The 15,013-nt window shown below is 34.5% G+C and overlaps 1 protein-coding gene across 1 annotated transcript in view; it reads right to left on the bottom strand.

Moving 5' to 3' along the window:
* Positions 1-363: 363 nt before the first annotated feature.
* The window catches only part of LOC148953059 (putative sodium/potassium/calcium exchanger CG1090), a 138,668-nt gene continuing 124,018 nt past the window's right edge, over positions 364-15,013 (bottom strand). The window contains exons 7-8 of the mRNA XM_089088273.1: positions 9,590-9,721; positions 364-5,596 (exon numbers count right to left, since the gene is read on the bottom strand). Coding sequence (XP_088944399.1) covers positions 5,397-5,596; positions 9,590-9,721 — 332 coding nt within the window. The 3' untranslated portion in view covers positions 364-5,396. The remainder of the gene's footprint in view (positions 5,597-9,589; positions 9,722-15,013) is intronic.

Raw genomic sequence — 15,013 nt, 5'->3', positions numbered from 1 at the left:
GTCCTCCTCAAAAATATATTTTCTCTCTGAAAATCAACTACGGTGAACAAAATGGCTATCTCAAAATTTTGATTGGATTTGTTTGGGGGAATGATGGGCGTGGGGGGGGGGGGCTAGTTGCCCTCCAATCATTTTCGACTATTAAAAAGGGCACTAGAACTCTCGATTTCCAATCGAATGAGCCCCCTTTGAAGCTTCTACGACGACCCCTTCCATATGAAGTGCCTCTGGGGAAAAAAATTAATAATAAAACATTAGAGCCGTATGGCCTTTACTATAGGCAACGCTATAGCGTTGCCTCTGATAAATATCTATCTATCTATCTATCTATCATAGATTGCTTTGGCTCTTATTATTTGGCACAACAATTACATTCTTAAAACAAGGATTGAAAAAAGCTTCACTTTAATCATGTTGGACACAAACTAAACCCTGAAATTAAACACTTCCAAACAAAAAATAAACGGCTCATATACAATAAAAAAAAAGCACACATAAAAAATATCTGTAATATTTGAAATCTAAATTTTATTATTATAGGAGTAGTTCCTAAAATTATGAACATCAAAGAAAACTTGAACAGAAAATATCACATTGTCATAAATTCAGAACCAAACTAAAAACACTTGTATATTTAACCATCAAAGATGTGCTTTCTGGCAAATTTTTGGATTAAAAACTATAATCAATACTGTAAATGGCAAGAAAATACAAGGACACAAGACAAAATAAAGGGTGTAATTAAAATCAAACTAAAGGTTTTTTAATCAGCATTCAAATAAATACTAGAGATAACAATTTATGAACGGCAATTCTGACGATAAAATAACTCTTGTTTGGATATATTTGGCAAGATAAAAAGCTTTTAATAGAAATCACTCAATTAACACTAGATGGTTTTTAATTTTTTTTTTCGAAAAATATTGCCTGAAACAAAACAACAATTGATGAAAACTACATCAGGGATTATCATTTACTTATTTTTTCGCATAGTAATAAACACAAGTCATGGCTGCGGTAATAGCTGCGATTTAGTAAAGAACGAACTTTGGCCGACACTTACAAAGACTTATGAGACGGGTAATGGCAGAAAACGCCACATTTCCATGGCAAAATCTTTTTCTTCACTTTAAAAGGGCTCTAGATCTCTAATTTTCATTCGAATGAGCCCTCTCTCGATCTTCTAGGACCTTTGGTTTGATACGGTCACCCCTGGGCAGAGAAGAAAAAAAAACGACAACAAAAAACAAATAGACGCACATCCGTGATCTTTCTGCTGGGGAAAAATACAAAATTTCAAATTTGCAAGGTGCTTGAAACTTCCACAGTTAGGTTCTCTAATACGCTGAATACAATGATGTGATTTTTATTAAGTTCATTTGCCTTTTTGGGAGTTGTTTCCCCATTTTTGGAAAATGAGACAATTTTTTTAAGATTGCAGTTTGATGCGAAACCTTAAAATTAATGAGCTTTATATGTTTGGAATCAGCATAAACGCCAATTCAGTGATGCATTAATTCTTGTCAAAACTGTTTTGTTTTTTTTTAAGTTTCGGTTGCTATTTGCACGAGCCGCTCCTTACTAATAGTTCTTTACCATGGTTTGTGTGATTTTTCACCGTATATTCTACACGTATTCTGGAACATAGATAGAATATTTGAGAAAGTCTTCTTTTTTTCATTCTTATATTTGTCTTAATTTCCGTTTGGCTGGTCAATTTTACACGGGAGAGGGTTTTCCAAGGGAGAATTGTCGGGAGAGAATTTTTTGGGTGGAATCTTCCCCCAATATGGGGATTTTCTGGGGTAAATTTTTCACAGGGAGAATTTTCTGGGCGGAATACGCCAGACTCCTAAGTATGCAAGGCCTTACCCAGGATTCTGCTTCGAAGGGGGTTTTACTCAAAGATTTTTTTTTTTTGGGGGGGGGGGGAGGGTTACACAAAAAAAAACTCAAAAATGCACCCAAAATTTGTTTATATCCATTTTTGTTACATTTTTACGAGTCAAAAGATATTTCGGGGGGGGGGTCAAACCCCCCTAATCCCCCTCTGGGTACGGCCTTATAAGGATGTATCCTTACCAGGCTCAAGTACCGAAAGTATCTGTGAGTAACAAGAGAGCTTACGTAAAAAAAATTACTTGATTAGTAATTTTTTTCATAGGTAAGATTTTTGTATTCGGTGATTTATATCCCTATGCTTTGTAAAGTTTAAAACGAATAATTTACGTTTTTAGTTGCGTTTACATAGGCATTTTTATTAAGACGTATTCTGATGAAAAATGATACTATTTCAGAACTAAATGGTGCAATTACGAACATTGATGTAGTGACGAAAAACTAGCAAAAATTAGCAGTTCAAAGTTTTTGGGAGAAACCTTCGCATGATTCTCCCAATAGGATTTTTCTATTTCACCAGTGCACAAAATTTATTTTTGACCTTTATATTATGGCTTAATCCTGCCTGGCAAAATAAACTTGTAATTTGACTTCTCACAGTGAAAAATTTGCTAAGTTCATAAACCATCTTTAAGGGGCGAAATAAAGAGGAAAGGACATATTTAGAATTTTGCAGCATAAAAAAAAATCGAGGGTATTATACTATCTACAAAACATCCATTCGGAAATTCAATTAAAAGAAAAACAACAACAAATTCTACTATTAATACATAGCACTAACAATTTCTAAATTGTCTAAATCAGAATTAAGCTTGAAAGGTATATTAATTACAAAATTTAAACATCTACTCCATTTATCCACATATATTTATAGTGCGCTTTAAATAAGTGAGTGTTATGACACTATTTTAGAACGATTCAAAAAGTTTTAATCTGATTATTTTTTTCACAAAATATAGTGTGCTATGACCCAAAAATGTAGTCCCCAAAGCCAGGCTGAATTTTAATTAGGCGACGGTGTACACAATTGTGCATGTCGACCGTGCGCCGCAAAAATAGAACTTTTCTTGCCACAGCTGCAATTCATAGCAGCTGAATCAAATATCTTTTCCAGAAAAAAATTATTGGATTGATTGTATCAACCAGAACAGGATCTTTTGATCTCCTGATATGGGCTACCAAGCTCAGTTATAAATCTATTTAACTACAGATACCATCATCATCATGGTGCCTTTACATATCATCTGATAAAGATCTTTCCTTTTTCTTTGATAGGTGGTCGGGACGAGACTCAAATTTGCTGTTCTTTCGAGAAAACCTACAAGCCGCTTTCATACGACTGGTTGGGGTAGCTGATACACTGACAAAACCAGAGACTATAGTCCCCTCTTCAGCCTTTTCCTGGATCCTTTATACTTTGTGTGGAAGAATTCCTGCAAACTTAGTATGATCGTCATAGCCTTAAGTAAAGGGACAAAATCGGTCCAGATAACGATATGCCTCTTGGCCATTTTGAATAAAAAATCCCTTCATGTCAGTAGACCATCAAGAAGGTTAAAACACTAATCAATTTCATTTATCTTGAATATTTTCAAATTAAAAAGTGCAGCTGTCACTATGGAGGCGCAGTCCCTTAGGAAGCGAAAGTCAAACTTATTTCTCAGCTTCTCTTTCATATGCAAAATGCAGCTACTGTCGTCAGGTTGTTCCTCAGTATTAGCATTTTGAAGCTCTTGACACAGCTGAGCAATATTACAGGTGAAAAAGAATTCTTCTTCTATAGCCTTATCTTTGGTAGAAAAAATTTGATAATAGAGAATAAAGGTCACGCATCAGCTCATATGAATCATCATCTTGAATGAGGTCAGGTGTCCTATGTCTACACAAAACACTTGCCAGGGGTTAAGTGTGTGAAATATAGCCTGGTCTGATATATCCAGGCAGGAAAGCAGCATGTACTAGCTTCTTTCTAGAAGTATATGCTTCTGAAATGTATCTTTGGGCGGAACTTTCTCCAAGAAGCCTTGCTTTTTGTTGGACGACTGTATGTTAATTGATTTAATAGTGTATGGTTTTGTACCAAAGGTGTGAATCCGTAATTCAATTTCAATGCCTGAACAAGGTATTCAGCTTTGGTTACTTTAGGATATTGGGTTATAAATCGCAGTTGAACAAGTCATCCTGAAATGTAGAATATTACTTGTTAAGGCGTAGAGGTACTGCTTCTTTCACAAAGCAACTTTAGTGTATGGATGTAATAGGATAGCTAAAAAAACAAACATATCATTCGTCTTACAGTTTAAGGCTCTCTAAATAAGATGATCATTTACATCGCCAATTCGATTTATCATCTGTCTCGGGAGTATAGTAAGCTCTTAAGAGAATCAAGCTGGTTTACAACAAACACAAGTGCGTTTGGGAAAGTTAAAGAATCCTGAATCTAATTCGTTATGGAACCGATTACTATGTTACATTGATATAGATAATTAAATGGCGAGTAAAATTTGTAGCTATCGTACTATGTCAGAACGGTCAGGTGTACCAAAACAGATGGCTGTTTACTGTTTATTATTTAGTCTATTGTACTTAGAAGTGCACAGGTGTTGCTTAATAGAAGTCGGATATTGCACAAAATAACTTATCTCTTACTATACCTGCATTTTAAAATGACTTTACCAGTATTGTGACCAACTGATTGTTTAGTGTTTTCTGACTTAGAGAGTTATCAGCTACCAAATACTTATTTCATTTTAGTTTAGGAAAACTGGTGGTGAAGGTAAAAGCCGATACAAACGATTTATCTCTAACTTCACATTATTCTGTGAATTGGGCTGTAAAATTACACAAAGACTTTTCAGTAGTTGCAGAATATTCAAAAATGAAAGCTTGGTTACAAGGTTTACTTTTAAACATTAGTGAGTATGCTGTGCATCGGAAACTGAGGGTTGTTTTAAGAAGCAGACAAATGAGTGAAGAATAATAAAAATTCGTAGTAGATTAGGTAGGGAATCATAAATTTTGACATAGACTATTAAATAGTGAATCTTGTCTTATTTAACCTCTTAGTTTCAACAAATAATCTAAAAACTTCCCAGAGGCTCGCCACCACCGACCATGATAGCGGCGAGCCAGCGCATCGATGCCTTTGAGGGGTTGGGATGATGGAACATTTTTGGCAGCATGCCGCTGGTTAACCGTGTTGCTTTGGGGACTACAAATATGTGGATATTTTAAAACATCTTTCTCATATTCTACTTGCTACCAAATTAATTCCGTTAGAAATAAGTGACCATTCCAAATTAGATTAATCTCGGTTTTCCTTTGCAAAAACTGTAAAACAATTTGTAGACACAATTCTCCAGTTCAGCCAGAAATAGCCTTAAGTGTTATACTAAAAACAATTTCCCATCAGAAAATTTTCGGAAACTCTTCTTGACTTGTTTGTAATATTGACGAATCCAAGTATTTCGTAATTCATAAAAAAGATGTCATTTGGCCTATACAGAAGAATAACATTCTGGCGGATTGAATTCACCAAAAATGTTTAGCTCATACATACTGGCAACACAAATAAAGACTAAGTACCACAGTATAAGAGCACATCCGTATTTTTTGTCTAACTTCCACTTATTTAAGTGGGTTGCAACAACTAAAAATATGATCGTTGAAAATAGCGAAACCGTTGAATACACCATACCTAAAAAAAAAAAGAATTTTAAATGACGCAAGGGTAAATCTTCAGAATATGCAATCATATTGCCACTGGATAGTTTAAAGCTAAACTCTTACTAAGTTTTTGAAAGTCCTTAACTTATTTTAATTTGAACTCATAAACTTTCATTCTTGAGCACTGAAATTTGATATATGGTTCTTATGGAGGGTATGTTCGTATAGACTTCAGAGAGGGCTCATTTGATTGGAAATTGAAAGTTCTAGTTCATTTTAAAGAGTCAAAAGATATCGAAGGGCAACTATCCCCCCTCCATGCCCTTTTTTCCTAAAGCCCATCTGATAAGAACTTTGAGATAGCCGTTTTCTTAAAAATAGTTCAAAGATCATATTATGATAACTCCGGGGTTGACACAACCCCCCAGGGCCCGGAGACAGGCGTTTGAAGTAATGCTCGGGGGCATATATAGTTCTTATGGAAAGGATGCTCGTATAAAATTCGGAGAGGGCTCATATGATTGGAAATTGAAAGTTCTCTTTCACTTTTTAAGAGTCAAAAGAGATCGGAGGGCAACTAGCCCCCACCCTCTCCACGCCCTATTTTTCTCAAGCCCATCCGATAAGAACTTAGAGAGAGTCATTTTTTATTAAATGGTTCAAAGATCACATAACAAAAACTCCAGGCTCGACACAATCCTTTAGGGCCCGGGGTAGGTGTTGTAAGTTATACTTGGGGGCATATACAGCTGCTGTGGAAGGGATGCTCGTATAAACTTCACAGAGGGCTCATTTGATTGGAAATTGAAAGTTCTGGTTCAGTTTTTAAGAGTCAAAAGAGATCAGAGGGCAACTATCCCACCACACCCCTTTTCCCCCACATGCATCCGATAAAACTTTTGAGATAGCTATTTTGTATAAAATAGTTTAAAACTCAGATAAAAAAAAATCCGGTGTCGACACAACCACCCAGGACCCGGGGGCAGGCGTTGCAAGTTATGCCCTGGGGGCATATATAGTTCTTATGGAAGGGATGCTTGTATAAACTTCATAGAGGGCTGATTTGAATGAAAATTGAAAGTAATAGTTCAATTTTTATGAGTCAAAAGAGATCGGAGGGCCCCTAGACCCCCGCCCCTTTTTCCCAAACCCATCCGATGCAAATTTTGAGATAGCCTTTTCTTATATCAGTCCAAAGGTAAGATAACAAAAACTCCGGTGTCGGTACAACCCCTAGGGCCCGGGGAGCAGGCATTGTAAGCTATTTCTGCGGGCCGTATATATTTTTATGAAAGGGATGCTCGTATAAGCTTCAGAGAGGGCTCATTTGAATGGAAATTAAAGTTCTAGTTCATTTTCTCAGATTAAAAAAATTCGGAGGGCAACTAGCCCCTCCCGCCCTCAACACCTTTGTCTTTATCGGATGGATAAACCCATCCGTTAAAAATGTGAGGTGACCATTTTGCTAAAAATAGTTCAAACGTCAGCTATTAAAACTCCAGGTTGGACACAACCCCCAGGGCCCAGGGACAGGCGTTGTAAGTTATACACTTGGGATGTATGTGGTTTTTATAGAAGGGATGCTCGTATAAACTTCAGAGAGGGCTCATTTGCCTGAAAATAGAAAATTCTAGCTCACTTTTAAAGAGTGAAAAGAGACCGAACCCCAATTAGCCCCCCCCCCTAACGCCTTTATTTCCCCAAACCCATCCGATAAAAATTTTGAGATAGGTGTTTTGTTAAAAATAGTTCAAACATCAGATAATAAAAACTCAGAGGTTGACACAAACCCATTTTTTCATTTTGATATTGTTAATTTGATACCAATTTTGGTACTTGGATGAACATTTGACTTTTTTTAAAGTTATATTTAGAAAAAGGGAATTTTTAAAACTTGAAACTTTTGGCAATCAAGAACAAACAAAAATTAAATAAAAAAAACTTTCCAAAAAATAAGTTGTTCAATGATTAGTAAAGGCCATTTTAAACTTAAGCTCAGCAGATACAAATACCTGTTAAAATTCAAACTCAAAACAACCAGAAATTACTATTAAAGAATAAGTGAAACCAAAAACGAAAAAAAATTAAATAAACAATCATAGCAAATAACATAGAACAAGTAATAAAATAAATGAATAAGTAGAACAGAAATTAAATAAACAATCAATGCAAACAAACATACAATAGATATTAATGTAAATGAATAAATAGATCTTAAAACGAGTGAAACAGAAATCGAATATGCAAATCAAGCTTGAAACGAACAACAATCACTACAAACGAAAGTTTGGGTATCACCTCCTTCTCTCACTGTAAAAGTCTAAAACCTACTGCGTCATTGGCGCTGTACTGAAAACTATATGCGTCTTTAACAGTCTTGGAAAGTATAAACAACATTAAATTGAATATTTGATGTATAATTATATAAATCATTGAAAGATCCATCAGTTCAAGAATTTATTTACTGTAATTTTATTTTTATTTTCAATGCTGTAAGAACTGGAAAACAAAATATTTGTAATATAATTCCTTTTCAGTTAAGTGTCAATGACGCAGTAGGCTTTTGGTTTTTATTTACAGTTAAGGAAGGGGGCAGTATCCAAACTCTTGTTTGTAGTGAAACTATATCGTCTTGAACAACTTTAGAAAGAACTAATAAATTAAGCTGAATATTTGATGTTTAATGATATTAATTACTGAAAGTTCATCAGTTCAAAATTTTACTATAATTTTAATGTTTATTTTCAATATTAAGTACAAAAGAAAATATTTGTAATAAAATTAGTTTTCAGTAAAACGCCAATGACGCAGTAGGACTTACAGACTTTTACAGTGAGAGGAGGAGGCAATACCCAAGCTGTTGTTTGTAATAATTTTTGTTCGTTCTAAGCTTGATTTGCGTATTCAATTCCAGTTTCACTTGTTTTAAGAGTTATTTATTTATTCACATTTTAATACATTGCGTGATTCTTTACAATGATTTTTTGTTCAGTTTTATGTCGTGTCGGAATTCGTTAGCACTTCAATAGCAAAATATTTTTTTCTTTTTAAGCTTGATTTTCATATTAAATCTAAGCATTACTCGCTTTAAGATCTATCAATTCATTTATATTATTAGTTGTTGTATGTAATTTGCTATGATTGTTTAGTTAATTTCTGATCGTTTTGGGTTTCATTTATTCTCTAATAGTAATTTCTGGTCGTTTTGAGTTTGAATTTTAACAGGTATTTGTATCAACTGAGCTTTAGTTAAAATGGCCTTTACTTTTCTTTCAAAAACTTTTTTTTCGGAAAGTTTTTTAATTAATGTACACAATGCACTAACGCCACTGGGGATTGCCGCTTGTGTGGACATCCTGGGGTACTGGCCGCTTGTATTCGTTGAGGCCTTGAGGGTTTTCCTATCTGACTGGATGGATCCACAATACCCACACTACTAATGTAAGTAAAGATATGTGCAAAACTTTGACTGAGGAAAAGGGGGAAAGGAGTAAAAAGCCAATTGGAAAAAGTTCAGCTATTACCCCTGTTTTTACACATTTTTCTTTTAGAAATTTTCCCTACAAACAGTAGTTCAAGTCTTAAAATCCACTTACACTGATCACACTTTTCACCTTTTCACTTTACACTGGATCATGCTTTTTTATGACGTTCTTTATACAATTTTGTTTCAATCTTGGAAGTGTATACATACTTTGAAAAAAATACCAACTGTCGATGACGATTTCATTTCCACTGTCTTTCAGTAAAAGTCCAAATTAGTTTCACTGTCTGCATTAAACTTTTGTAGGCGATTTCCTTTGCAACATTTAATTGTAATAAGTTTTTCATTTTTGTTTGTCCCCTTTCTAAGACAATGGTCAACTAGGACCTCAAGAGAGAGTGTTATGATGTAGGTTCGGGATTTCACTCCGCTGTTTTCTTGCAAAAGAAAGTTTAATATTGCAAAGAATCTAGAAGCTTTCTGACTTACAACATTTATTTTTAATTTTGTAATATTACTATTATAATTAATAGTATTTACCTTTACTAATTATCCTGACAACAGAGCCTGGTTTTGCAATGACAGTTTGAAGAAACCATGGTAATCCTAAGCATACAAGGATATCAAAAACATTGCTTCCAATTGCATTTGCCACTGCCATGTCACCAAAGCCTGAAAATATTTCCAAAAATATGTGATTTACCTTTAACAAATTGGCAGAATAAATATACTTGAAATTTATACTAAAATCTTAATTAGAGTGCAAAAGTGATAGATTCAATCCGAGAGTGAGGGACCCTCCTCACTTACGGTGACACTCTTGAATCCTGTTGACAAACTAAATATAATATTATCAATGGAAAATTATACAAAAATAAATACCAAAACTATAAATAAGTTTTTGTCTAAATAGTGAAAGGCAAATAATTTATGTAATTCTTTCATGCTGGATCATATGAAATAAAGGTTTTATTAATTTTTTAAAACCAAACAGATTGAGATACAACCTATTTTGCTTTATACGTATTGACTTAGTTGACACTGATTAGTTGTGTACATGTGCCTTGCCATCTATTACAATTAGAATTAAAGGATGGCAATGACGGGCTTAACAATTATATAGTGATATATTTACATATTTGAAAAATAGCTAAGAAAGTTGTTGTTTTCAAGGAGTGCATTCGTTTTAAAACTAGAAAACTCTACTTGGACTTCTGATCCAGATTTAAACAGTTTTGAGAATAAGGCACAATTTTGACTAAGAGCTTACGTTGATTGTGGGATAATTGCGCCAGAATGATTTGTCATTATTTGTTTTCGCTAGGAGAAGGGACAGATACTGAAAACAAAAAGTGCCGTAAATCTATTCTTTATATAGTTATGAAATTTGCAGCATCGGAAATGTATAGGTGAAAGTGTTCAATTGTTAAGAATCGGATAGGAATGATATTAGTAATTGTACTTCAATTTCTAGTTAAGATGATAGAATTATTGCTACTACTACTACTAAGAACTCACCGCAGCACCAAGCCACCTGAGGCCAACACATCTATGCAGGCTCCTCCTCCATCCCAATCTATTTAGAGCCTCCCTTTTTACACCCTCCCACGGAGTCCCCGTTTCCTTTAAATCTTTCTTTATGACGTCCTCCCACCCCAGACAAGGACGACCTGCTTTTTGTTTAGCCTAGAAGTTATAGAGGAGCTAAAGTTTTCATATATTGAAATTAAAGGTACTAATGTGAATAATGTAGATTCGGAGTGTATGGTTCTCTTATTTTATTAAAAAACAAGTTTTTTTTAACTGAAAGTAAGGAGTGACCCTAAAACTTAAAATGAAAATAAAATATTCCGTATATGAAAGGGGCTGTCCCCTCCTCAACGCCTCATTTTTTACGCTAAAGTTTGACTCTTTGTCACAACTCTACTTTTTAAAACAATGAAATTTTAGCGCAAAGAGCGAGGCTTTGAGTAGGGGACAGCCCCTTTCATGTACAGAATAATTTATGTCCGTTCTAAGTTTTAATGTCGTTCCCTACCTTCAGTTAAAAAAAAAACTTGTTTTTTTATTTAATTTCTGAACGTTTTTCAACAAATGCAGGTACGAGTTTGGCTCACCGTACATGAAAAATTCAAACAAAATTTGCATATTAATTTTGGCAGATTTATCCCATATATGAAGGGTTGCCTCCTCCTCAATACCTTGCTCTTTAGGCTAAACCTGTTAGTACCTTCAAAAATGCTTCCTATTCTAATTAAATGACCCCCATGTTTCAGTTTTAGTAAACGGTCAAACTTTAGAGTAAAGAGTAAGGTATCGAGGAGGGGGCAATCCTTCATATATGGAATAATCTTTGTTCCTTTTTCAAATAATGCCGGTAAATCTGGCTCACACTCTATGAAATCTACCCCTCTCCCTCGCGAAAACTTCTCCGCGGAAATTTCATTCAACGTAAAGTGTACTCCCTTCTCAAATTCCCTCTAGACAGTTCCATCCTCGCTGAGAATTCCCTCTCCCTATAAAATTCCTTACACCCCATTCAGCCTGAAAAATTCACCTTAGCATTCTTTCACTTGAATAAGACTTTAATCTTTAATCGGTTTCTCGATCACTCCAGAAATCCCCCCTTCTGTGGAAATTATTTCCCAGAAAACAAAACGTGTGGAAAAAATCCCTAGATAATTCCCCCGGAGCATTTCCACATGAAAAATTTGCCAAAGAGAATGTAAGACAATTAAAAACAATTTCGTATAGTAATTCTGTCAAATCGACCCAGTGTAACATATCCGCTGGAGTATTCACCCCCCCCCCCCCCAGAAATATCCCTCTCCAAGAAAGATCCTCCCCATAGAAATCCACCCCAAAGCACATCCCCCCCCCACACACACAAAAAAAATGTCTGCATTCTTCCCAAATAATAAATAGCCTACTATACGTAAACAATGGGTAAATTAAAAAAATTACAGGCCTCTTCCTATGGACTGTGGGCGGTGATTTTTCTCCCAAATACAAGTATAGTTGATTTTTCAAATATGCTGAACTAAATGGCTCTTTCAAAATTTTGATCAGATAACTTTGGGGTGAAATGGAAGTGGGAGGGGGCCAAATTGCCCTACAGTCTTTTTGGTCACTTAAAAAGGATAATAGAACTTTTAATTTCCGTTTAATGAGCCCTCTCCCGATATTCTAGGACCACGGGGTCGATCCGATCACCTCTGGGAAAAAACAAACAAACTTACAAATAAACACGCATCCGCATAAACACGTTTCCTCTGGTAAAAAAAAAAAAAAAATTCCACAGTTTTGCAGTTGGGAGCTTGAAACCTCTATGATACGCTGTCACACTGGTTCTCTGATACGCTAAATCCTAGTGGGATTTCCATTAAGATTCTATGACTTTTAAGGGATGTTTCCCCCTTTTTTCGAAAATGAGGCATATTTTCTCGGGCTATATATTTGAAATCAGCATAAAAATCCGATTCTTTTGATATAACTACTGGTAATTCCGTTTTTTAGAGTTTCGGTTTCTATTGAGCTGGGTCGCTCCTGACTTACAGTTCGTTACCACGAACTATTTGATTTACATCTATTACTCCAAATGTATTTGAAATTTTCGAAAACCCTTTTCGGAATTTTATCTTATTTGCCGGTAACAACCGCATGTACCATGAGTAAACCTTTAAATACATTACAATTTCTCGTTTATGTTTTACATACACTTCGATTCTAATCAATTTGTATGTAAACCTGTTATTGGTTGTAAGCAAGCGCCTCAATTTGTTTTCTTCTGTCATAAAGAATAGTCTGGCTCAGTTGACTCCACTTTATCTGCGTACCACGGATCTTTCTAAAGCCTTCAACAGTGTTGTCCACAGTCAATTATTTCCCTTTTAACAATGGTGTAAACACTTCTATTATTTTCCTTCTTTGATTTGGAATGAGACCTCTTTCTTCCAGATTGATAAATTAAGTCCTCCTTTCATCTTTGCTCGTCGTGAGTTGAGGCTGAGAGGGATATATCGCCTTGTATATTCAAAATATGTATTTCTGGTATTTTATATTAAATCAGGTCATAGTATTTCATGGTGCTTATAGATGTTTCTTATCTTGCTTAAGCAGGTCATCTACTTCCATGCAAAAATGAACAGGTCTTCCCAGAAATTTCCCATCTTTTTTTAAATACCTATAATATGACTGATCCCTATCTTAATGCTGATAAACGTGAGTTTTCAGTCTTTAATTATAAATTCCAAAAAAAAGATAGTCACAAATTTACAGGTACAAAATAATGTCTAAACTTTATGTGTTTCATTTAGTACAATATTTTTTCAATAACTGAATTCCTTATCTGCAACTTTTCGAAGACATGAAGGATAATATACCCCTTTGACGCTTTATGTGACAAAATTGCATACTTTTCTTTAGGGAAAGTTAAAGTGAGGTGCAAAGTAAAAAATATATTTACTGCACTATTTTAACAATTAATTTATGTTGACTTCTATAGTTTTTTTCCCCTAAGGTAGACAAAAATACTTTTGTAATGTGCTTATTTTTTAGACCTAAAAACGAACAAAAATAAAAAAAATTAGTGCTTCGCAATTTATGCTAAATGGATCTGAAAAAACTGGTTCAAATAAAGTGACTCATGATGTTTTCCTATACTTTTAGAACTCCATAAAACTAGAGTCTTAATGAAATTACTGGGCATAAATCCAATTGTACTCCATATGCTTCCTGTTTTGGTATCGCCTTATACTTTGATATTGCCACATACTTTTCGAATATCAATGCTAATGGTGCAGTTTTCATTCGACCCTTCACGAATTTTGAAAGTGTTCAGACTATATTTCGAAATCCTCATAAATTTGTGTTCACTATAAAATTTTACCATTAAGATTAATCAAAATCATAATTATCGTTCATGAATCAGCTTCAATGGCGATTTTTCTCACTTGATAGTTTTTTTTTCAAAAATCGCTTTAAAATTTTCTGTTACCATGGCTGAACTTCGTTCTTTTCTAAGTTGAAGAGATCGCTACCAATATTACTAGGGCAAAAAATGCATAGTATATAGGAGCTTATCATTCCTAAATCTCCTCTAAATGAGAAATATTTCTCACTAGAGTTTTTAGCCAGCGTATGTTCAAACTTTCGGTTACTGCTGCTGTGATTTGCGAGGTTGCAGTCATTGCTACAACCATGATTCCGGTAAATACTAGTCTCATACATCTATAAAAAAAAAAAATAATAATAATAATAAGCCACTTAAAGTTCCACGATGAGAATTCCTTGATTTTAATAGTAACTGTTTTAAAGCGATGGAATAGTAATAGTATTCATAACAATTTATAGGCTAAATAAAAAAGAAAAGGATTTTAGTAATATTCTAAATATGTAAAATTCTTTAAGTTTAAAATTACTCTCACCAAGAGCTATGAGACAGAAAATTTGCTTGATTTTCAAAACAGGATGAATACTTCCAAGAGGTAGAGCGATATTTACGAAAATTCTACCAACAACATATAAGAGAATTCTACTGATGAGTTTCTAAGTCCTCAATTTACAAAAACTGAATATGTTGCTTAACACTTGTTTATTTGTTTGTTGGTTTTTCTCCTTGCGGTGATCGTATAAATAACGGTCTGAGAAAATCAGGAGAAGGCTCATTTGAAGAGACGTCACAAATTCTTGTGCAATTATTGAGTAGCGAAAAAGATTGTGGAGCAGTAAAGTAGTGTTTTTGCCAATTTGCGGCACAGAACAGCAATTTTGCCCGGAAGAGAGCCGCAGACCTGTCGAAAAATTTCTGGCATAGCCAAACGATTTAAAACTGTTGAAGAATCATATAATGAGTTTCTTAGTTTCAGAGGCAATAATAATGTACATTATCGCATTTGCTTCTGAAGATTTACGTATTCCACAAAATAAACTAGTAATGTAGACATTTATTTTTAAACTTCACTC

Source organism: Artemia sp. Qi Xiang Cuo, chromosome 4, assembly GCF_049724085.1.
Source record: "Artemia sp. Qi Xiang Cuo chromosome 4, ASM4972408v1, whole genome shotgun sequence".
In the NCBI taxonomy this organism is placed as follows: Eukaryota; Metazoa; Arthropoda; class Branchiopoda; order Anostraca; family Artemiidae; genus Artemia; species Artemia sp. Qi Xiang Cuo.
The sequence above is the reverse complement of the archived record's forward strand: the minus strand, read 5'-3'. Positions and strand labels throughout refer to the sequence as shown.